Source organism: Bos mutus, chromosome 23 (assembly GCF_027580195.1).
Source record: "Bos mutus isolate GX-2022 chromosome 23, NWIPB_WYAK_1.1, whole genome shotgun sequence".
NCBI lineage: Eukaryota > Metazoa > Chordata > Mammalia > Artiodactyla > Bovidae > Bos > Bos mutus.
In genome coordinates this window covers 3168486-3193116 of record NC_091639.1, presented here as the reverse complement: position 1 = coordinate 3193116, position 24631 = coordinate 3168486, and the positions used below count along the sequence as shown (strand labels likewise).

Genomic DNA, 24631 nt, shown 5'->3' with positions numbered 1-24631 from the left:
CACGTCATGCAAAGAGTTGACTCATTGGAAAAGACTCTGATGCTGGGAGGGATTGGGGGCAAGAGGACAAGGGGACGACAGAGGATGAGATGGCTGGATGGCATCACCGACTCGGTGGACGTGAGTTTGAATGAACTCTGGGAGTTGGTGATGGACAGGGAGGCCTGGCGTGCTGCGATTCATGGGGTCGCAAAGAGTCAGACACGACTGAGTGACTGAACAGAACTGAACTGAACACTTATTGAATTCCTAGGAAGAGGGAACTATTTTATAACAGTCTTGCAGATCTTCCTTTCTGAAATTTGGTTGTTATTTTTATCTGCATATATTTGAAGAGTCAAATATTTCTGCAGGCTTGTTGTGAAAGGCAGCGGCCCCCAGCACAGTCCTCCGGTGGGCTCCTGGAGTCTCCAGCTCGCATGCTTGATCAGCTCCCAAATTTACATTTGCTGATGTGTCCCCCACCCCTGCCCCATTCACCTGGTCCTTGATTAATTTATGCCTCATAAAAAAAAAAAAACCCCAAAACCCCAAACTCTTTACTGTTACTGTCAGAACATCCTGAGAGGTAACCGAGGCTAATGCTTGTGTTCAATCTGCCACCTTTAGTCAAAAGCCTATTAACTTTATTCCTTACGAAAGGTGACTGGTGCACCAGGAGAGGGTGAGTCATGTGTCGAAGGTCACGGACCCAGGACGAAAAGGATAAGAACCCAATATCAGGTCTGCCTGACCCTGAGGCCCCAGCCTCTGCAGGAGAGCTTGCCACACCCCCGGGGGCACGGGGCCCCTGTGCTGGACTACCGCCCCCCGAAATTGGCAGCAGCATGCAAACCCCAGCCCGGGAGATCCAGCTGGCTCTCCGTGTCTCCTGTCACCACTTCCCATTCCACGCCTGGTCCTGAAAGCCCCTCACTGTCGCCCCTGAATCCCACCCACAGACCAGGCTCTGCCCTCTGCCCTCAGTTTGCAGGGGCTACTAACAGGGAAGGGAGGTTCCAGTGGTGGGGGCCGGGGGACTTGCCTAATAGTCAGGATGCTGACTGTATCCTCTTCCAGCGATCAAGGCTTCTGGGAATTCAAAAAAAACGCCTTCTCAGAAAATGTCTGAGAAGACATTTTTATTTTTTTTTTAACCAAACCAGAATGGCAGGAGAGGGACACTTTCAGGTCTCATCGCCGACGGTCATCACTGATCAACCCCAGACACCGTGTGATGACCTTGTTCTGCGGGTCGCAAGCAGGTCAAGCCCTTCTCTACAGCGAGCGGCTACGAGCACGGGCTCTAGAGTCACGCAGCCTGGTGTTCAGATCTCAGCTCTTCGTGTGGACTTGGGCAAGTTATGAAAGCTCTCCAGCCTGGCTTTCTCATCCACAACATGGTGTTAGTAATAGTCATGCACACGCTTTATGGAGATGCTGTTGGTTTAAATGAGATAATGTATGTGACATATTAATTACAATACGCATACATAGGCACAGTGCATACCTCATATTTTATTTTTCCTGCTATTACCACGTTCAAGAAATGTTTATGCACAAGAGAAAAATGTAACTACATATGACGACGGATGTGAACTGGTTTTACTGCAGTGATCGTTCTGCAATATACACCAACATGGAATCACTGTCGGGTTACACCTGAGACTAACATAATGCTGTATGTCAATTATACCTCAATTAGAAAAAACCTTTATGCCACAAATTTACTGACGACTTATCAAAGCATCCGGAGAAGGCAATGGCCTTCTCAAAGCATCAACTAGCATCAACAACTATGGCCTTATCAAAGCATCAACTACGTTCAGAGAGTAGAGCTACACTTAAAAAAAAAGGTATCTGGCCGCACTGGGTCTCAGTTGCAGCCCTTGGGCTCTTCAGTTGCGGCAGGTAAGACTGAACCCGGGCCCTCTGCATCGGGAACATGGGGTCTTAGTCGCTGGACAGCCACGCAAGTCCCGAGGGGTGTGTGTTAGACTTTGTGGAGGATCCAAGAATGAGCAAAACTCAGCTCTATCTTTAAATGGTCTGAGGCCAGGTGCCAGGTGGGGTGAACGGCACAGGTATCCCATACGGCGTTATCAGGAAGGGAGCCGGGGAGCCGGCAGGCACAGCGCAGGCCCCGCAGGGAGCCTCAGGTCCCTGGAGGCTGGCCTTCGTGTTCCTAGGCCGTTTCCAACCACTCAAATCTCCCAAATGATGTGTCCCGGGGACAGAAACTTCGGTTATGTAAGAGCATGAGATGATGCAAGCCACTTGAAGGATACCGGAGATAAATGATCTATTTATATTTTTATGCTGAAGACATAAATAGAAAAAAAAAAAAAACAACAGCACCCAAAGAAACATTCCTTAAAATAGATGGAGAGCATGGTTGAGAGATGCATGCACAGAACAAATAGATGCTAACCACATACCTTTCCACATCAGCCAGAACTCCGCAGGACTGGTTAATTCAAGGAGGCTTGCCGAGCACCGCCGCAGCGACAGCAGCTGACCCTCTGACAAACCGGGACGCGGTGCGCTCTGGTGGTTTTGTAAGACATTTTGTAATAAGACTGTTGAAACGGAATAATGAGGTGCTCCGAAATCCCAGCCCTGACTACAAACCCACAGGCATCATGAATCTACAGCACAGTGTTATTTTATGCAGCACATATCCCCTCAGCAGGGATGGGCTGGTACCCGCTGAGGGCCAGGGGCCGTGTGGGCCCAGGGATGGGGCAGGGAAGGACCAAGATCTTATCCCCAAAGTAATGCCTCGGTGTTAGTTTGGACACTAAACATGCTCATGAAGACTACTTCCATATAACAACCAAAACAATGCCATAAAGAAAATTATTAAACGGTAGCGGACCTGAATGATATACCTCAAATAGAGTCAGGTAAAGAAAACCCCCAAATCTAACCTAAAAGGATTTGAATTCTTTGAGGGGCAGAGAGACAGAAAAAAGAAAGACGGGAGTGGGGTGGGGGGGAAGTCAAAGATTAAGAAAGAAATGATCAGAAGTAGGTGAGGGAGGTCTGGCCCTCACGAAGCAGGGACCCTTGTTGGCAACCCCAAGCCCTGCTCTCGCACTGCAGCCTGTGGACGACCCCCTGCCTGGGAGGGAAGGCGGGGCCCTGCCTCAGGAACCCTGCACCACCCCCCTGCCCCCGCCCCGCCAAGAGGAGCCTCCCCAGACGGCTGTGATCTGAACCCAGGCTGTCTGGCTCCCCACTTCAAGCTCTTAACCATCAGCTCACGAGCTAACTGCAGGAGTGGCCAAAAGGTGGGGACGGGGGGACCCTGGCGGTCTGTTTGGGTCACACGTGATGCGCAGGCACCATCCCTGGTGGTTCCATGGAGGCTGGAGCGCACGCTTCTGTTCTCCCCACCACCTCCCCACCCGCTCCTCACACAGGGAAACATCAGACTTCACCCTGAACCCACTGCTGTTCTGCTGGACTCACGTGTCCTGCCTCAGGTACAGGGACCAGCTTCCTAACGTTCTGAACGAAGGAGGCGTGATCTGGGTAAGTGGGACAGAACGGCACACGTTTCTCATGGTGATGCAGAAATCAGAGGTGATTGATCAAGTGCTAAAAGGTCTAACCCTAGTCAGCACGCGTGCAGGCCAGGCTGGCAAACGGACGCACGCTCTGTCTTTCCTACCTGTGACAATTCCATTTTATTTTGAGGACTGTGTTAAATTTCAAATATTCCTTCTCATCTTCTTGGCTTACTTTGAACCAAGGCAGTCAACCAATACACTATGATGACATGCTAGGTGCTGAACACTCTGCTAAGGGTACAAACATTAACACTGTTAGTCGCTCAGCTGTGTCCGACTCTTTATAACCCCATGGACTGTACCCCGCCAGGCTCCTCTGTCCAGGGGATTCTCCAGGCAAGAATACTGCAGTGGGTTTCCATTCCCTTCTCTCCAGGGGATCTTCCCAACCCAACCCACGGATCACACCCAGGACTCCTGCATTGCAGGCAGATTCTTTACTGTCTGAGCCACCATGGGTGAAGAAGAAGCCCTTGGTCCCGACCAGCAAGGAGGAAACAAGAGGTGGGACTACAGTCCTGCTTGGAATGGGATGAGGGTGAAGACCCTCCTGGGTAAAAGAGTAGCTGCCTGTACCCTTCCTACTGTGGGTGAGGAACACAGCAAACCAAACCAAACCAAAGTACATCGGGGTCCATATCTTCACTGCACGGTACCTACCTATCAGATTTGCCAGTGCTGACCACAAGCAGAGGACACGTGGAGGCTCCCTCGCCTCTCCAGAGGCATCTCTGCTGAATGTGTTTACAGGGGGCCAGGAACACCGTACCGAGTTTAGTAAACAGATTCATAATCCAACCCCTCCTAGGTAAAGACTTCCTCTTCCCTAGAGCAGAGGCACCCTGGAAAGGCTGGAGTGGACAGGGAGACAGAAGACCCCACCTCCACTTCAGAGCCAGGAAGCGGATTCTCAGGGTTCAGGGACGTGTCCAGGGCCACACGGCTGGTGATGGCTGTGCCCCTGCAGCCAGACGTATCCGTCCCTAACCTAAGTCTCCTCGCGACGCTGTAGCCCCCATTTGTAGGGCAGCAGGGAACACGTTCGGAGAAGGCAATGGCACCCCACTCCAGTACTCTTGCCTGGAGAGTCCCACGGATGGAGGAGCCTGGTGGGCTGCAGTCCATGGGGTCGCTAGGAGTCGGAGACGACTGAGCGACTTCACTTTCACTTTTCACTTTCATGCACTGGAGAAGGAAATGGCAACCTACTCCAGTGTTCTTGCCTGGAGAATCCCAGGGACGGGGGAGCCTGGTGGCTGCCGTCTATGGGGTCACACAGAGTCGGACACGACTGAAGTGACTTAGCAGAGCGTAGCATAGGGAACATGTTCCGAGGACAGCGAGAGGCCGTGGACGTAAGCGTGACATTAAAATTCAGAATTAAGGGCATCAGGCAACTCCGAGAAAACCTTCCCGCTCTTACCCGTGTCTCCCCACTGCTACTCTGCATGAGAACTCCCCCTCATATCAATCCACCAAACCACGAGGCTTTGGACCAGGTGGACCTGAGAACAGGACAGCCTCCTTGCAACGACCTATTCCCGACCCTCCTTCAGCTGGTGCGTAAAAAACATGCTGAAGACGCCTCACGCTTTGAATGAAGTGTGAAAAGATCAAAGGCCACGGGGCGCTAAAAATGAGAGCCCAGAAAAGGCTCTTTGTGGCACTGCGTGGTTTGTTAATCCTACAGCCAACGGTAACGTGTGAGGCCAGGCAGTTAGTTCCAATACTTCACACGCGCTGATTTTTTAAAGCATCAGATCAATTCTATGCAGCCCTCTGTGCCAGACGCACATGTGCCGAGACAAAGGGCCGATCTGACAGGACCAAATCCCCCGGGGTCTCAGGGCCCCTCCGACTTGAAAGCCTCCACAGCCGCCAGCTTCCTTTCTGCTGCAGGTTCACACCCGTGGAGGAGATGTCAGAGGATGGTGAAGCAGGAAAATGATGCCCTGGCCCTGAACAAAAGGCACGTCTGCCGTCCGGCTGGGACCCTGGTCCCCCGGGATGGACAGGCAAAGCGGGCTGGAGCACGGGGGCTGTGTGGGGACCCTGGAGGAGCCTGGTCCGCCCTCCTCCTCCCCTGGGGCTTCCTAATGGCTTTACACACTCCTCCTCTGAGGCATTATTCAAATCAACCCCACAACTCAGGTTCCTTTGCTTGTGGCTCTAATTGAATAAATCTAACATATCAACAGACGCACTGGCCCAGAGCCTTGGCCAGATTCCCCCTTGGACGTAACAGCCCATTCTGGCTGTTTCATCTGAGCCTGCGAGAGGGGAGGGGCACCCCAGGCAGCCCCCCATCTACATATGTGCAGTATGTATGTACATATATATACATATGTGGTATAGAGGGCAGCCCCCGTCTACACATGCATAGTATGTATATAAATATATATGTGTGTACAGAGGGCAGTGGTCTCCTGCATTGCGGTCAGACGCTTTACCATCTGAGCCACCAGGGAAGCCTCTACATATGCATAGTTGGTATATGTATGTGGTACACACGGCAGCCCCCGTCTACATATGCATAGTATGTATATATATGTGGTATAGAGGGCAGCCCCCGTCTAAGAAATAGAGGTAAACAACAGAATGGGAAAGACTAGAGATCTCTTCAAGAAAATTAGAGATACCAAGGGAACATTTCATGCAAAGAAGGGCTCAATAAAAGACAGAAATGGTATGGACCTAAAAGAAGCAGAAGATATTAAGAAGAGGTGGCAGGAATACACAGAAGAACTGTACAAAAAAGATCTTCGTGACCGAGATAATCACAATGGTGTGATCACTGACCTAGAGCCAGACATCCTGGAATGGGAAGTCAAGTGGGCCTTAGGAAGCATCACTACAAACAAAGCTAGTGGAGGTGATGGAATTCCAGTTGAGCTATTCCAAATCCTGAAAGATGATGCTGTGAAAGTGCTGCACTCAATATGCCAGCAAATTTGGAAAACTCAGCAGTGCCCACAGGACTGGAAAAGGTCAGTTTTCATTCCAATCCCAAAGAAAGGCAATGCCAAAGAATGCTCAAACTACCGCACAATCTCACTCATCTCACACACTAGTAAAGTAATGCTTAAAATTCTCCAAGCCAGGCTTCAGCAATATGTGAACCGTGAACTTCCTGATGTTCAAGCTGGTTTTAGAAAAGGCAGAGGAACCAGAGATCAAATTGCCAACATCCACCAGATCATGGAAAAAGCAAGAAAGTTCCAGAAAAACATCCATTTCTGCTTAATGACTATGCCAAAGCCTTTGACTGTGTGGATCACAATAAACTGTGGAAAATTCTGAAAGAGATGGGAATACCAGACCACCTGATCTGCCTCTTGAGAAATCTGTATGCAGGTCAGGAAGCAACAGTTAGAACTGGACATGGAACAACAGAATGGTTCCAAATAGGAAAAGGAGTACGTCAAGGCTGTATATTGTCACCCTGTTTATTTAACTTATATGCAGAGTACATCGTGAGAAACACTGGACTGGAAGAAACAGAAGCTGGAATCAAGATTGCCAGGAGAAATATCATTAACCTCAGATATGCAGATGACACTACCCTTATGGCAGAAAGTGAAGAGGAACTAAAAAGCCTCTTGATGAAGGTGAAAGTGGAGAGTGAAAAAGTTGGCTTAAAGCTCAACATTCAGAAAACGAAGATCATGGCATCCAGTCCCATCACTTCATGGGAAATAGATGGGGAAACAGTGGAGACAGTGTCAGACTTTATTTTGGGGGGCTCCAAAATCACTGCAGATGGTGACTGCAGCCATGAAATTAAAAGACGCTTACTCCTTGGAAGGAAAGTTATGACCAACCTAGATAGCATATTCAAAAGCAGAGACATTACTTTGCCAACAAAGGTCCGGCTAGTCAAGGCTATGGTTTTTCCTGTGGTCATGTATGGATGTGAGAGTTGGACTGTGAAGAAGGCTGAGCGCCGAAGAATTGATGCTTTTGAACTGTGGTGTTGGAGAAGACTCTTGAGAGTCCCTTGGACTGCAAGGAGATCCAACCAGTCCATTCTGAAGGAGATCAGCCCTGGGTGTTCTTTGGAAGGAATGATGCTAAAGCTGAAACTCCAGTACTTTGGCCACCTCATGCGAAGAGTTGACTCATTGGAAAAGACTCTGATGCTGGGAGGGATTGGGGGCAAGAGGAGAAGAGGACGACAGAGGATGAGATGGCTAGATGGCATCACTGACTCGATGGACATGAGTCTGAGTGAATTCTGGGAGTTGGTGATGGACAGGGAGGCCTGGCGTGCTGCGCGCAATTCATGGGGTTGCAAAGAGTCGGACACGACTGAGCAACTGATCTGATCTGATAGAGGGCAGCCCCCGTCTACATATGTATGGCATATATATACATATACATGTGTATAGAGTGTAGCCCCCCATCTACATATGTACAGGATGTGTGTATATATATATATATATATACACATATATACACGTGTGTATAGAGGGCAGCCCCCGTCTACATATGCATAGTATGTATATATATGTGGTATAGAGGGCAGCCCCCCGTCCTACAGCAGAGGCAGGATGACTGCCCTCCACTCTCTCAGTTAATATTTACTCATGGGTGAAAGGTCTGCAGGAGAATCTGAGAACTGAAGCGTCTTCGAAGGTGGGGAGGGTACCTTAGCCAAGTCGGTTTTTAATGCAAAGATGTTCAGAAAGGGGCTGTTCTGTGCCTAACACGCACTGCTTCAGAGCCCTAAGAGCTGAGTCAGCAGAGAGTCTGTTGAGTCTGTTTTCATTAAGAGGACCTGAGTTTGCAGCTATTCCCATTGGTAAACATATTCAGGGAACCAGTCACTAAAATAAACCTGCCATTCATATCAGCTTCTTTCAGTCCTTTTGCAGAGGGTAAAAATTTTTAAAACTGTATCATTACCTACTGGGAGTGGGAATGCAGGTCATCACGTGAGCAAGCCATTGACGCTGGGTTTAAAACTGGAAGATCAGACGCTGGCACCTCCAAGCTCCTCTCTGGGGAGGGTGCCGCCTGGAGAGGGTGCTTTCAAGGGAATCATGTGGCTGAACAGCCAAGCTCACAGAGGCCACCCTGCTGACATCCTGCCAGCCACCTGAGAGCAGGGCTAAAGCGCACAGCTGGCCCCTCTCAGGGGAGGGAAGGGCAGCCACGGGGGGCTCTCCTGTGACACAGGGCTGAGGGCTCCGGTCTCGTCGGCCAACAGGACAGCCTTCTCTTCCCGGGCACTACCTCACAGTCAGACTCTCGCCATAAAGAAGGCTTCTGCTCTTCCCTGTGCATGTGTTTTTATTATATTTTCCTCACATATTCTTTTTTAAATTATTTTTTTTATTTGAACCATTTTTTTAAGTCTTTTACTGAATTTGTTACAATACTGCTTCTGTTCTATGGGTTTTTTGTTTTTTGGCCATGAGGCATGTGGGATCTTAGCTTCCCAACCAGGGCTCAAAACCGCACCCCCTGCACCAGAAGGGCGAAGTCTTCAACATTGGACCCCAGGGAAGCCCCTCGTCACACATCCTCAAGAGTCTAGGAACTCGTTCCCATCCAGCAAGTGCTGGGGGTCACAGACCTCCTCTTGCCTGCACAGACCCTACGTAGTCCTCGCCACCCCAGTGACCCCACCACCCACTGGCCCTCGCCACCTCTTGCTGTGCCTTTCTTTCACAGGCAGAATCGTTCCCAGTCTTTGACCTCCCTTCCCGGGCCCCTGGGTCCCTTCTTGGACTAACGAAGCCCAGGTTCAACTACCGTGTGGGCTAGAGAGTCTGCACCTAGCAGTCCGTGCTGAAAACTGAGCCCTGACCACCAGGACACAGGGCGAGAAGAGGGTTTAGCAGCCCACACGTCTGTGTGCTGCCAGAACAAACGCTTTCACTGGAGCCAGCTGGTCGCCCTGCCTCAGTGGCCATCGTTACATCGTCAACACTGCCCCAAAGAGTGGGCATGTGTTCACTGGCAGCGGGACGAGGGTGAATGGAGGTTGACATCCCTACGCGGGGCACGAGCTTATGAAACAGCCCTCAACCTGGGCATTTCAGCGCCTGGGTGAGATTTTCCCTTCTTACCTTCCTCTTCTGCCCCTCTGATCTCACATCTTGCTTCTAATCAGAGCTCAGAGGAAACACATGTAAGGTAATTACTCCTGAGCACGCTGTGGAAGTGCTCACTGATTAGAAATCATTTTCAGAGGGAACGCTGTAACACAAGAGTTTTGATCAAAGCTGGGTTATTACTTCGGTTCTTTGTCTCACCCATGGACACTTGCTCCCCATTCCTGGAAGAAAATTTGTGTGTGCATGAAGGTAGATCATAAGGGAGCTGAGAGTTCTTCTTAGAGTGGAGCTATTTGTTTCGTTCATTAGTCTAAAATATTTCTCTAAAAAGCCACTCATCAAGCCTTTTCCCCTAAAGCCTATGCTCTGAGCTCATAACGGCATTGCCTTCAGTACCATCTCCCTGGGAGGAAGTCAAGCTCAGGTTGAGATGCTCTGCAGGGTGAGACCCAAGCAAGGTCAGAGTGAACGCGCCTGTCCAGGCTGCTGAGAGCAACTGTCGCGAGGATGCAGAGAGCCCTCTGAAGACGTGACTGGGCCGCGGGGGGCTCGGGGTACCCGATGCGTTTACCCGCGGGCCCATCTTCCTGTGCTGGCCTCTTGAGTGACGAGCACCGGCACGGTCCAGGCCTTCAGGAACTGGCTGCTTTTAAGTTGTTCACAACTGTGCAAATTTACTCTCGTATCTCGCCCTGGAGGGCAGGCATCCAAGGTCGGCGACAGAAGCTGGAGGAAGATGCAAAGGAGGAAGTTCTATTTTTTTCTTTTTTTTTGACATTTAAAAAAATTTTCTTCCGTTCTTCCTGAGGTGCTAGGTTAGATTCTACACGCAGGGGCAAAGGCAGGATATATTATAAACCAACTCTCAGTGACTGCTTTAGATGGGGAAGGAACGACTTCAGATATTCCAAAAGGCTTTTCAAGTGAAAATAATTTGTTCAGAGTAAGAGTTCTATCTTGGAGTAAACCATCCTTAGCCCTTAACTCCAATTAATCAGAAAGCTTAAACAACGGACAAGTGATTTTTTAAAAAGTCATATGAGGGATTCATGTGATTCAGAAGCATATTATACATGGATCATCCTGGATCAATTATAGCTCAAGCTTTAGCCTATACTGTTCTTCATTTACAGTTTCCTATACAGGTGTCTAAAGTATGTATTTTATATGTATGTGTGTTATAATCTGGGCTTCCCTGGTGGCTCAGACGGTAAAGAATCTGGCTGCAATGCAAGAGACCTGGGTTCGATCCCTAGGTCAGGAAGATCCCCTGGAGGAGGGCATGGCAACCCATTCCAGTATTCTTGCCTGGAGAATCCCATGGACAGAGCCTGGCGGGCTACAGCCATGGGGTCGCAAACAGTCGGACATGACTGAATTGACTTAGCATGCACACTTCATGGCAGGGAGGGGGAGAAACAGCCAACACCCAGATTTGATTTGGTTTTTCTGCAAGATATGAAGCAATGCAAAAGCTGCTGTGTCTCCTTTAAGTCCTGCCATGACCACCCAACAGCTGTGTGACCTCAGGCCAGTGACTTAAACTCTCCAAGCCTGAACCCTCCCCCTGTACCAGCATATAAAATGGTAGCTCACACAGAACAGGTACTCAATAGCCCCTGCATCTGCATGCGCGTGTGCGCGCACCCACCCACCCACACACACATACACTTCACCCTAATTAAATTGCCCACGTAGGATTATAAGAACACACTTGAAAGACACACAGTCATGAAAAAGCTCAACGTTATCTTGGGGATATAACCTTTAAAAACTCAGTCTAAGAGTGAAGCGGATAGCAGTAAAATAGAGAATGACTTAAAAAAAAAAAGGATTATTCAGAAACCCACCAGATGATTTGAGAGTTGATTAGAGACAAGTTATCTGAGGAAAGTACGCGACCCTTGGGCAGTCTGCTCGGAACAAGGGGAAGAAACCAAGTGAGGCTTCAGAGCGCCCTGTTGCAGCCCGACGCCCGGCCTGCAGAGCAGACAGCGGTGCAGGCGCCGCCCACGGCAGTCACAGTGAGGGACAGGCTGGCCCTCAGAGACCCTGCCTGACAGTCGGTGAAATCCACAAGTCCACACCTCCTCATGGCCCTACACCTCACGGGCACTGCTCTCACTGACCCATCTGCAAATAAAGAACCAGACGTCCAGTAAAGAAGAGAGGGAAGGTAGATCTGATACCCAATTTACAACATAACGTGGCCTTTCCCAGGCATCCCAGAGCTTCCTACAGGCATGTCTGCAAATGGCTGGATGAACTCTGAGCCAGTTCGTTCTACCTAAGCAAGAAGAACCAACCTACTTTGCATTCCTGAAAATCCCCAAAGATACTCCGAATACACCTGACGGGATTCCCAGGTGAGAACAAACCTTCATGAGTGCTCTAAATGCGGAGTACAAACATTGTAATATTTCATATGCAAATTCCAGTAATGACTGAGAACAATACAAGCGTGCGTGCGATAGGGTAACATATCCACGACAGGATAGGAGACACACAGACGGAGCGCCAGCCCCTGGGAACACGTCCACAGCCACACGAGGCTGAAGGACATGTGTTAATATTAAAAATGCAATCATTCTGCTTTTGTAAAAAAAAGCTGGATGTGCTTCTATGAACCTCCTTTCAATTTAGACTTTTATGTCGCTGCTATCAAGGCAGATTTATGACACCAGGTTTTTAGATGACGAACCAGTGGCTTGTCCAGATGAGAGAGAAGGCAGGCGAGGATGCAGGTGAGAACAATGGTGAGCGCTCCCTAGAGAGATGTCATGAGGAAGCGGGGTTTCATCCTGAGGTGCATGGCTCCGCAGGCAGCCTCACCGCTGCACGTTCTGCCCAGGGAGGCCCCAGCATGCCCAGTGCCCTCGGGCCCCTGCATGAGTCACCCGTTCACGCTGCAGGGAATTTTATAAATTGGTGTAACAATAGACATCTAAAATAGACATCTAATAGTTGATGTGCTCTGGAGACTACTTTATCATGAAATAGATTTTAAAACACCAATAGAGGATGGCAGAATTGTGCCACCTCCTAAAAATGACCAGTCTCCCTTGTTTCATGAACACTGACAGCAACGATCTTCCAGTCATTGACTTCACCAGATCGGCTGCGTGCTGAATTCCAAATCAGAAAACAAAGTGTTGGAATGAAGACTCTACAGGATGCACTTCTGGCCTGAATCTCATCTGAGTAACACAGACGCTGGGCCTGCCCCAGAATGGAAATCTCATCAGATACTGCCTTACAAACAGATGTGCTGGCTGCAAGGTCCGGCATTCCTTCCCATTTTCTCTATCAATAACGTCACACAGCCTACATCCTAGAGAATTTATTGTGCTCAGAAAAAAAAGTATACTGCAACTTCTTCTTACGGTGTTAAAAAAATTCCTTCTCAGATCTCAAAGCCCTTCACACGTTTTTTTCTTTCCTGATATCCTCAACTTTCTTTCCTGGTCTTCCAATCCAAAACAATTAGACCTTATGAAAGCAGCTTTGTCGTTCATGTTCATCAAACAACTCAGGTGTCTCTTCTGAGCATGAGCCTAACTACACACGTAGCGTAACACACAACCTTCCAATGGGAGCTCTGCCGTTCCTGGCGTATAGTCAGTGCTCACTTCCAGCTACGATGAGTTTCTCCCAGAAGAAAAGCCAGCGCTAGGATTTCGCCACCACCGCCAGCAGCAGTTAAAACTATACCCGTACACGCCAGCTCCTGCAAAGGAACGTGTAAGGTAGGTTCTGACATTAATTCTGTTTTAAAGACAAACTCAGAGAGAGAGAGCAACTTAAAGTCCCACTGGTGACAAAGCCAAAACCTGAACTCAGGTCAGCTGAGAGGGCCCACGTGCTGCTCCGCGAGGCCTGCCGGCCCCTGTGACACACGGTCCACTCCTCCCGGGACACGTCAAGAAATGAGACAGAATACGACACAACCACATCACGCGTCCGCTGCAGGAAGACCGAGCTCCAGGGACCATGAGCAGTCTCAGGAGGGCGACGACACCCGAGAGGGCCCCTCCGCTCACATCCAGCGGGGGCTGTTTAAACCTGCTTCTCCACCAAACACTCCCGTGTGATATTTAACAGAAACGGTTGCCTTCTCTTCACTGGGGGACGGGTGGAGAGGCTGATTTTAAAAACATAATGCAAAGGCCCAACTGATAAACAAATCTAAAAATTTAAAATTATTAATATCGCTTCTTTCAAACTTGAGTGGTCAAGTTTACTGATGATAAAGAAGCAAAACCTCCTTCTAACTACAATTATTAGCCGCTCAAGGCAGCATATCAACAGATCATAATAGCTGTTTTTCACAGTTGCTTATGAGAGTGTCAGCACGACTGAATGTAATTTTAATTAAACAAATCTGCCATTATGAGTACAATAACTGCCTTGCCATTTTTGCATTATGGCATGAGCTAAAAGAAAAAAAAATCTCCCTTGTATTGCAACAAGCAGAAAACCTATTTAGTAAGTAAAAGTATTGTTAAAAATAGTGTAACAGTATGATTACAATATATCAACGTGTAAAGTGGGTCCTACGTTACAGAGTCGGACTTCACCCTGCACCTGGTCCAGCCACTGGGCAAGCAGAGTGGCCTGCAGGGGGACGTCCAGCCAGGAAGGGGGGCTCCATGCTAGGACTGGGGCATGAAGGACGCATTACCACCCCCCTGGGGGAACCCCACTGAAACCTCTAAGACATGTCTGTTTCCTGAGGAACACTTGCTCTGCTTCGAAGGTTGGAGGGACCTTGAATTTTGGTTTCCTACTATTAGGATTTTTCCATCTTGCATATCTGTATTGATCTCCTTTACTTAAACAAGGCCAAGAATAGCTTCTGTTCAGACTAGGCTTCTCGAGGGCTTGGTCTGTTTAATACTGCCAGCTATATTCCTGCGGCAGATGTGAGATGACATGATTTGGGATTCATATTTAAATAGGTTTTCTTGCCGGAGGAATCGTGAAAGGGAGAGGTTCAATATATAGGTATCCATTGATTGAATCTAGGTCAAAAACAATCACATCCTAAATATAACCGAGTCTTCCCGCTTTTCCTGCCATATGTCCCTCCCACTTGTCCTCCCGTTCGCTCACCGTGGGACGGCTGTTTCGGGTTTGGGAGGTGAGTGGAGGTGTGCGGTTGACTGCTAGAACCCTGTCCCTCAGGTGGACCCGCGGCCATTCGGAGGAGGCCACCCCCACAGGGGCGCGCAGACCCTGCTGCACAGACGCACCCAGAAGGACATGAGACTGGACCTTCCGGTGCCATTTCAAGAGATGCTGATCAAAGCATCATTTAAATTCTAAATCCTGCTCATATGCTTAGTGCCTAGTTTTCAGGCCATCCCCTTTCCTGAACTGAATACACTGACTGCACCCCTTTAAATGAATCTGAGGAGGCTTGTGTTGGGAGGACCCCCTCGCGCCAGGTTGCGGGTTGCTAACCACCACAGGTCCTCCAGCGGCTTCACTGGATCCTTAAAGTGATCCAAGCAGGGCAGGAAGACAAACACGGGGTAACGGGAAAGGGGAACTTCCTGCAGCACTGCTTCAGAGGGAACGGCTGGACGCACGCTCCGAAGGGCGGGCCGGGGGCGGAGCACAGCCCCCGGTTCTCTCTGCGGTCCGTCCCCCTCAGCCCCTGGTTCTCTCTGTGGTCCGTCCCCCTCAGCCCCTGGTTCTCTGTGTAGCGCGTCCACCCTCAGTGTGTCCATGACATCACGCATCCTCTCATCACGAACGCTTGTGGAATAAATATAACTGAAGGCACGGGGACGAAAGGTGAAGAAACCAGATGATACGCAAGGTTTTCTGAACCGCAGCCCCTCGAGAGACCCTGGCGCCGCCTCCCGGACTCCATGGCGGCTCCTCGCGGCGGCTCCTCCTGTGGTTCCTGTGGTTCGGCCACCACTGCTGCTCCGGCCGTCCCTCCAAACCCCGCCCTCCCTCTCCCCACCCCGAGGTCTTCCCTGGGGCTCTCGCCTCGTCCCCCTCTCCTGTTCTAGAACTTACTGGGGTCCTAGTCCCCCCCGATTGTGGATGCTAAACCTGGCCTGCCTCCGGGGGCTCTCCGGTCAGCTGGGCTGTGTGTCCCCCCTCAGCCCAAGAGGCGCAAAGTAATCAAATCGCCTCCTCCAAAGGCCGCTGCCTCCTCCCCTCCCTCTGGCCTGGTCGGCTTCGGTCCTCCGGGTCCCACATGCCCAGGGGCTATGTTCCTCCCCCACCCCCCTGCTCTCTCCCTGGAACGGGCTCACCTTCCCCATGGATTTGGACCTTGAATATCTCCCCCACCAGCCAGCTTATTCCCACGAGGCTCTCGCCGCTCCCACTCCCCAGTGTCTCAGCGAGGACTTATCTCCTCTCACTCAGACTATATGCACACACGCTTCTACTGGGTTGGCCAAAAAGTTTATTTGATTTTTCCCACAAGATGGTACAGGAACGTCCAAACGGACTTTCTGGCCAACCCAATACATCTTTTTCCTATGACCAACCTCATCCCTGGCCAACACGGTCGCCGCAGGCAAGATGGAAAATCCTTCATAAACTGCAAACGGGTGAACCAGCTCAGTGACTCCCCACGTGCTCGACGAGAAAGTCCACAATTTTATAAGGGAGTTCAGGGCCTTTGTGATGGGGCCCACCCCCAGCAGTCCCTCCCCCAGCCCCGTGCACCCTGCATGCTGGTAGGTCTGGACTCCTCTCCCACCTCTGTCTTCCAGTCTTTGGGCAAGCCACCCACTCTGCCCTGGCCCCGTCCATGTCTAAGTCCTGTTTGCCTTCAAGACTCCACTGAACCACGATCTGCAAAGTTGCTTGAGTATTTAAGGCAAAGGGAGATGCGGCCCATCTTTGAAACCACGGTGGTGCACCGCTCATCCAAGACCCTTGACGGCATGTGGACTGCAAACATCACCTGCACAGACCTGCTATCAGACGGTGAGCTGCTTGAGGACAGGCGCTCGTCTCTAAAAATCGCTCTGATATCTCTGGACCACGAGACTTACACACAGCGCAGTGGCTCCCCTGCGCCAAGTGTTCAGTGCAGGTTCCCTGGAATGAATACGTTGCACCTAGACAGCGTTCATTTTTAGCCACTCCAGCTCAGAGGAGAAGAACCACTTCAAACTTGCACTGAACAGAAACACCGAGCGCCCAAGGCGGCCGCAGCTCCTCTCCATGCTGCTTCACGTCCTCTGACCACGAGGCTGCTGGCTTCAGCCTGCTTCCTTTGCCTTCTTGCCCGCTTCCAGGGCCCAAAGCTTCTGGAACTCGTCTGGTCTCCAGTAATGGAAACACACGTCCAAGGACCTTACATACCGTGAGTTACATTGGCTTGTGGGGTCTGAGGAAGGACCGGGGAAAGGTCGGTGCAGCCGGGGCCCTGCACACGGTGGACCAGGATCCGCCCCGAAGGCTCTGCCTTCCGCCTCCCTTCTCGGCCGCTTCCTCCGCTGGCTCTCTGCCCTCTCTGCCCTCTCCACTGCAGGAAACATGGCCAGCGACGGTTCCTGGCAAGACCACTCGCAGCCCAAGCTCTCTCTAGTTTTCCACCCAAACCAGATGGAGAAGAGGCCCATCGGCCCAGCCTTGTGAGGTGCTCCTCTCTGGACCAGTCGGCCGGGTCCAAAGGCAGAGTCCCACTGGACCACTGCAGCAGCTGCCCCGTCGAGACAGTGTGCGGGGATGCAGGGGCTTCCGGGAAGGGGGGCTGGGGCTTCCGGGAAAGGGGGGCCGGGGCTTCCGGGAAAGGGAGGCCGGGGCTTCCGGGAAAGGGAGGCCGGGGCCCGCTTCAACTGTCACCCTGGGCAGGACGGTGCAGGGCATCATGGTTTGGGAGCTCCAGTCTCAAGAGATGGGAAGCTCCACCTTCCCTGAGCAGAGAGCTTTTCTCTTCACCTCACCTTCCTTCATAGACGTTCCTCGTTCCTCGCATTAAGGCAAACAGACAAACACATGAACCCGTCCTAATCTGACTCCTTGAATTTCTCTCCTGCCTTGTGGTCTCTCCTCTTCCAATCAGAAGAGGGGTTTCCTAGGTAACCGTGGATAATCTGCATACTTCTAACCCCCCTCCCCGCCCCGCCCCCCCGCCCCCCCCAATCAGCTTCCTGATCCTGGGAGCTCAGAGTTTCAAAATATATTTTATACAGGATATGACCAACCTTCTTCACAAAACTCCCCCCACCCTCTTTCTTTCCTTCTTTTCTATCTGAACATTTGGTCCAAACCACACTATTTTTAAACCAGTGGTTTACTCACATCCCAACTTATTGCAACCTAATTCTTGTTTCTATATAGCAATCCGCACCACACTTTCCTCTCCTGTAAGAAAAGAAACTGTCGTTAACTGAGAGGTAAGGTTCTGGTCATTTAAGCAGAAAATGTTACCAACTGGGTGTGTTTTGGGTCTACATGGAAAGAGGTGTCAGTTATATCCTGAAAAAATATATAACATAGAGATTTTTTTTTCTTTATGGTGAATCAATTTCATCAAAATTTCTTAATTGAGTACTTTGTTCTAAAGGCCAAAGAGAGTAGAAAGTTCAAGGCCTACTGCTTGGCGCTGATTTACAGAGCAAGGGTGGGAAAATGTATAAACGTAAGGCAACGGAGCAGTTGCTAAAACAGAAGAACGTGCTAGAAATGCTGCTTCTACTATAACCACAGAATTTCAAAACTTGCACACTGGTTGCATTACTAGACAGATGATCCAGGAGAAATTACCATATTTAATGAACACTAGGATAAGAGATGGACTTCCCTGGTGGCTCAATGGTAAAGAATCAGCCTGCAATGTGGGAGACCTGGGCTCGATCCCTGGGTTGGGAAGATCCCTTGGAGGAGGGCATGGCAACCCACTCCAGTATTCTTGCCTGGAGGATCCCATGGACAGAGGAGCCTGGTACAGTTCACGGGGTCACAGAGAGTCAGACATGACAGTGAATACGCATAGCACAAGGTTTGTTCCAGTAAACCTTTGTGTACACATCTAGACCACAGCTGTCATCTCCGGTATAGATACTTCACCTGCCTAATTTCCAAGGTTAGGGTCCTTCCTCATCTTACTATTGCCACCTCCTTTCGGGAGCAGGTGAGGGCTAAGAACAGTGGCCACATCTCTCAAGCACAGACTCCAAGCACTTCTGTGAAGTGTTCTTTCTCCTCTGAGAAATATTACACACGAGACATCCTACAAAGCAGTTCTGGAGACGACGGGCATTCTGTGGGTTTTGTCCTTATCCCTGAATCGTGCATCATGGAAAAGACATCCGTGTAAAGGCAACTTAGGACTGACCCGGAATCCCCAGCCCTTGTTTGCTGTGTAACCGGCAGGGAAAAGACCAGGGCAGGGCATGGGGGAGGGTCTCTGCACGGCCGGTGGGGAGACTGGGCTCAGACAGAGGTGACAGCATGACGACACCCATGGGGTGGACCAGCTGTGCGCAAACCCTAACACGCAGGGCCCCACGGGGCTCCACAGCTCGACGGTGTGCTGGCCGGCGCCGCGGGGATGCGATGGCAGCCATGCCACGTTCAGTGGAGTGAGCTGGTTTGTGCACACGCACAAGACACCCTCTGGGGCTTCCAGAACACCCCGAGGGGGCTCTGCTGGAGACAGACGTGTGTGAGCAGGTGGGTGGAGACCCTGGGGACGGTGGGACGGAAGCCCCTTTGCTTGCATCCCCAGCGTCTGAGTCACAAGAGGCTCTGTGATGGGGACGCCCTCGCCTTCACAGCGCTGCCCTGGGGAGTCCTTGTCTCCTTCACGGGACTCTCAGGACATTCTACCTTGCTCTCTCCTCACTAGACCCTGATCAAATTCTTTCGATGAGAACACCGTTTCTGACTCCAAACTACACCTGAACGAATGATCACAGCGACGCTATGGACTACTAAAATGAAGCGAAACAGAGACAGAAACTCCCACAAAGACCGGCTGTTACCACTGGGTTTTCTAACTCCCCCATTCCCCGTGTCCCCCTTACGCCTTGCATCTCAGATTCTGCCCCATTCTGGACTCAGAACCAGACTCCACCTCTGAGAGGCAGACCCGCAGAAGCCCTGGGCCAGTAGTGCTCAGCAGAACACGCAGACTGTCCTGCAAGGATTCTGCCCCAATATCCGGGGCTCCCACCCCAGGAGCGGCCTCCATGCTCCCCCAGGCCAGCCTGAGCTGGGCTCCCCTCCACACTTGCCTGGATGGCTGTCCCAAAGCCCAGATCCTCTGTGACCGCTGGTCTGCCCTGCTGCACGCCTCCACCTGCTCCTGACTGCTGGGCCCGCTATCAACACCCCAAAGGCAGACACCCAAACGGTGGGACCACTGGGCCCACCTGTGCCCATCACCAGTCCTTCCCCATGGAGGGGCTCTTCCTCCCGGGTGTGGCTGCCCCCTGCCTTTTTTGGTGCATCCTCTTGACTGCTGCTGGAGCCTCAGATTGACCAAGTTGAGGAAAACAAGTCGCCAGGAGACGCTGGAGTCAGCTGCCTGGAACCGCCCAAGCCGGCAGGTCTCGGCCCAGCCCAGGGTGACACTGGAGGCCAGAGGCGCTGGGGGCACGAGAGGCTTGATGGTTTTTCAGGAGGCCAGCCAGGTGAGGCCCGAGTCTGCAGGGCGTCTCTTCTGCTCAGAAATGTGAAGTTGACTCAAAAAGGTCTCACCAGTGTATCGCGGAGACTTCCTTACAAATACAGACCCATCCTTAGAGACTCAGCTCCCAACTCTGTAGTGAGGGTAAGGGTGTGGTGATGCTCTGTACAGTTCTGAGGCAGCATTTGGATTCATGCACCTCCTGGTCGCCAGGACAACATCACCGACTCTGAGGACTGTGGCACACGGGCCCGAGTCTCTGTGGGGTATGAAAAGTGAGTTGACAGACAAGGGGACTGGCGGTGGGGGGCAGGGGAGGGCCGACTCCCACCGCGGGCCCTGGGCGTTCATCTGGGTGGCAGCCAGTGGAAAGAAGTGACCTTGTGAACTGAGATAACAACTTTAAAGACCCAGCGATGGAAAGCCTTTCTCATAACTGCCCCCCAAGATGGGAGAGGGGAGTTCTGCTCCTCATTCCACACCTGCAAGCAAGACAGAGACCTCCTGTCCCCACACACGCTGCCTGGGGAGCGTGTCTTAACTGGCGTCCCTCTGATCGCTACTGTGGGGGTGAGACAAGGCACCACAAAGGGGTGTGAGGCACCCTTACCTGCGTCTTGGAAAGAGGGCGCTCAGTCCCCACGCTTACAAAAAGGCACACAAGGTGCCAAGCACAGACGCTGCTGGAGAACTCCCTGAAAAGTGCCAACGGCAAGTTCCAAAGGAGAGAGGGGCTTCCTGGTTAGTTTCCACAAGGGCGTGGGGTGGTGTGGCAGGCGGCTGGGGATGGGACACCACGGGATGGGATGCCGCTGGCCCAGCGCCTGACCCCTGGCCCCACCTCCCCGGCGTCCAGGAGGCACTCGGGTCCCTTCCTGCTCTGTGCATGGCTGCTCCTCTGGGGTCAGGTCAGCCTGCAGGGGACCCCCAAGAATCCTTCCGCAAACGGCGAGGTCCTGGGGGGCACGTCGGAAGAGGGGGGTTCGGGGACTGAACTAACTGTGTTCTATAGTGTCTCCCGCTGGGGCCAACGGGGCCTCTCTGTGATGGCGACAGAATACACCCCTCCCTGGCTGCTTTAAAAAGAAGGCTTGGGGACGGAGGGGAGAGAAGGGATGGGGGAAAAGAAATACCAGGCTAAAAATAATTTTCTTTGAACTGCTTTCCGGGCTGTCTGAACCACAACAATAGACGTTCTTATACTCATGCCACCAGCCTTGCGATAAAAACGAGGGAAGGGCGAGCAGCCAGCAGAGTTCCAAGGCCGTCTCATTGGCACTGTGCGCTATTTCAAGGGGACACATCTTCTGACGCGCTCTCCAAGATTAGCTGGAGCGGGCTTCTCACTGCCGGCCCATCTTTAAGTTCCGGTAACTGAGCTTACTCGGCTCCGTCTCTAGAAAGACGACCAGAGAGGTCAGCCCCCCGCTGGCACTGCGCGCAGCATCGCCTCAGCATACAGCCCGGAGACCAGCCTGTGGACAGTGGAGCCCGGCCTGCCAGCATCCACACCACTGGATGGAGTACTTGTGTGTTTTTTTTCTTTCTGATAGAAAATTTACTCCTCATGTTGCGGGAGGACCAGGCTCCATTTCAGAGCGACATGCTGTGTGAACTCTCATTGTCTTCTTTCTAGAATCGGCTTCACCATCTGGACCGACCGCCAAACCCGAGCGGACTAGCTCTATTGAGGTTGTCCTCTGTCTTAGGAAACAAGATGGGTTGACTGTGGAAGTTACTGGTTGATACTCGACCACCTAGCAATTATTTTAGAACGTGGCGGTTTTCAAAGCATGTCACACAGACGGACTAACCTTGTGTTTGTGGCAACCGCTGCAAGACAGTATCCGAGCTCTCAAGTGGGCAGAGGAGGAGCCTGCGGCCCGGCGGCCCAGGACCAGGGATTAGGATGCAGGGAGGCGGGAATCAGGGCGCCTGAGTCCCAGCTCTTTCCGCCAGACCACACGGCCTCGGCTTCCAACGCCATAAACCACCTCCGGTCATGGAGTAAAAGCCCCTCGAGGGAGGGAGGGAGAGTGGATAGGCACCCACCAGCCATAAGGCCGTGAGCCTCCCCCCACCCCTGAGAACACTGAGAGCGGGCGAAGGGAGGTACGGGGCCCTGGGCCCCGCGGAGCCTGCGTCAGGGGGCCTGCAGGTGAAGACTAGGATGCGACTGAGCCAGCGGCCAGGGGCAAGCTGGGAGTCCCGCAGGTGGAGGCGGCCGGGGAGGGGGAGGGGAGGGAGGACCGGGAGGAGGACGGCAGTGTCCCCTTGCAGGTTCCGAAACCGTGCAGTGAGCCCCTCTGCTGAGGATGCTCTTGCTTGGAAGGGGGAGCTGGTCGGTTTAGGGCGGCCCCCCGACTAAACCAACGACAGGTTCTTGAACCAACGGCGGCTGGTCCACAGCCTGCTCAGACCCCAGGAAGCGGCCTGGCGCGCAGGGCTCCGCCCAGCATGTGGGGTGACGGTTCGCTCAGTGAGCCTGCCTCCCCCCAGAACTGGTGCTGGTATAAGAGAGAGGACAGGCTGGAAGAGCCTTGGGCTGAGGCAGCGGGGCAGAGAGTGACTGTGTGTTTAACTGTGGGAGGCGCTGAGATGCGGAGGGTCTCTGGCCTCAGACCTGCGTTGGTTTGAGTAGCCTTCAGCCCTGACTCAGGCGCACCCTAAATAAATCCGTTTGTCCTGAAGAGTCACCATGAGCGACTACTCTGTCCTGACGACAAAGCAGCCTAACAACCCAGAGGTGTTTTTACAGAAGCTGAAGGTCTCCACCAAAGGGTGCTGACTCGCATTAATCAGGACTGGGGGGCGTGTCACTCACAAGATGTCAAAGGGAGCCCCTAGCTCAGCCCTCAACCTCGTGCAAAGAGCGGGTTCCAAAAACCCAACGCATTCAAATATGAGGGACAAGAAGCAATCACATGCACACCACCAATGCACCAACTAAAATACAGGGAAGGAAAAAAAAAGGGAAATGGCAGAAAAACTTACTGACGGGAAGTCAAAGAAAAATGCTGCCATTGGGTCACATGAAATTTCTGGCCAAGTATTTTGCAGTGAATTTTAAAAACCAAATGAAGCAATTTATTTAAGAAGGAAAAATCACAAAGCAGAAATGACTCCGGGAAGAGACAGGAAGAAAACAGGGAGAACTGAAATATGAGCTTGAAGAAGTCAGAAAAGGTGGGTGTGGGACAGAATATCTGAATGTGGGCAAGAAGAGGCCACAGAAGACGGAGGTGGGGGAGGTAACAGTGGGGGGAGCACCCAAGACCAAGTGGAGAGAGAGGTTTTTCAAACATCAGAGGGAAAAATAGCAGCCTGAGGCGTCGGACAAAGGAGGGCTGGAGGGCATGTGTGGATCCCCAAGGGCAGGATCAGGAGAGAGCCTTGTTGATACGATTCAAGAAAACTTTCCTGAGACCCAGGAGGCAGCAAACCTTGATTAGAGAGAGACAAGGGTTCACATAGTAGCAAGAGCAGGTTACAACCGAGAGGGATCCTGACACAGTTATTAAACTTTGAAGACAAAAAATTCTTTAGGAAGAAAAGAAAAAAAGATCAAGCCTGGCCTCAAATTCCTTAAATCAACTTCAACTTGAGAAGACAGCTGAGGAACATTTACGAGACCCTGCTCCCCCCAAACACGGGCGAGCCGAGGACCTGACATCCACCCAAGCTGCCAGGTGAGTACCGACATAGATGGAGACACGGTGCTGAGCGTGCAGGCGCTCAGGGATCACCACCTCCCGCAGTGCTTGAGCACACTTCCAGACGCACACGGAACTCCTAGGGCGCAGTACGGGTCTTGGTGTGTGGTATGTGCTTAATAAACGTTCACCGAGAGACCAACAAAACAGCTTTCCCGCCACAAACTGCTCTGTCGGCTCCATTTCCTCAGCACCCAGAATGTGAGAGGGTAAGAAATTGCTTCCCAAAACAACACCGGAAAACTCCAAGATCTTTAAAATCTTCTATTTCATATCCTTTGTTTACTAAGGCAGGAAAGATGAAAACGGCATCTTGAAAGATTTTCAGAAAGTACTGATATAAAAGAGTTTTCTGATATGCTTAAGGTTCGCTATAAATTCAGATCACATTTGTCTCTTACATACTACATTGCAGCAAAACTCTATTACATACTCCCACATGCCATTTGTCACAGAGAACAAAAAAGGGTAAGTCAGAGAGCGTTTTTTTTTTACTTACTTTGGATGTTCAAACTTGTCTATAAGATCAACTTTTTCCACCAGGTCTCCTCCAATTGTTCGGACTAAGTCATAGAAATCGTTCTCTGTGTAATTCTCGCGAGGTAGCCAGAAGGAGATGTCGTTGATCACAGCAGGGTATTTGCTGAGAGGCTAACGAAATGAGAGAAGAAAAGACAGACTGATTTGTTG

The 24631-nt window shown here is 51.4% G+C and overlaps 1 protein-coding gene across 8 annotated transcripts in view; it reads right to left on the bottom strand.

Moving 5' to 3' along the window:
* FARS2 (phenylalanyl-tRNA synthetase 2, mitochondrial) overlaps positions 1 to 24631 on the bottom strand; it is a 310923-nt gene that overhangs the window by 90917 nt on the left and 195375 nt on the right. For 5 of the 8 annotated variants that reach the window (XM_070361056.1, XM_070361061.1, XM_070361060.1 and 2 more), the window contains one exon: positions 24441 to 24592. In XM_070361056.1, the coding sequence (XP_070217157.1) occupies positions 24441 to 24592 (152 nt within the window). Of the gene's footprint in view, positions 1 to 1140; positions 1420 to 2417; positions 2527 to 8961; positions 10343 to 24440; positions 24593 to 24631 lie in introns of those variants that run through there. The other 3 variants (XM_070361058.1, XM_070361057.1, XM_070361059.1) reach the window with 3 other exon arrangements.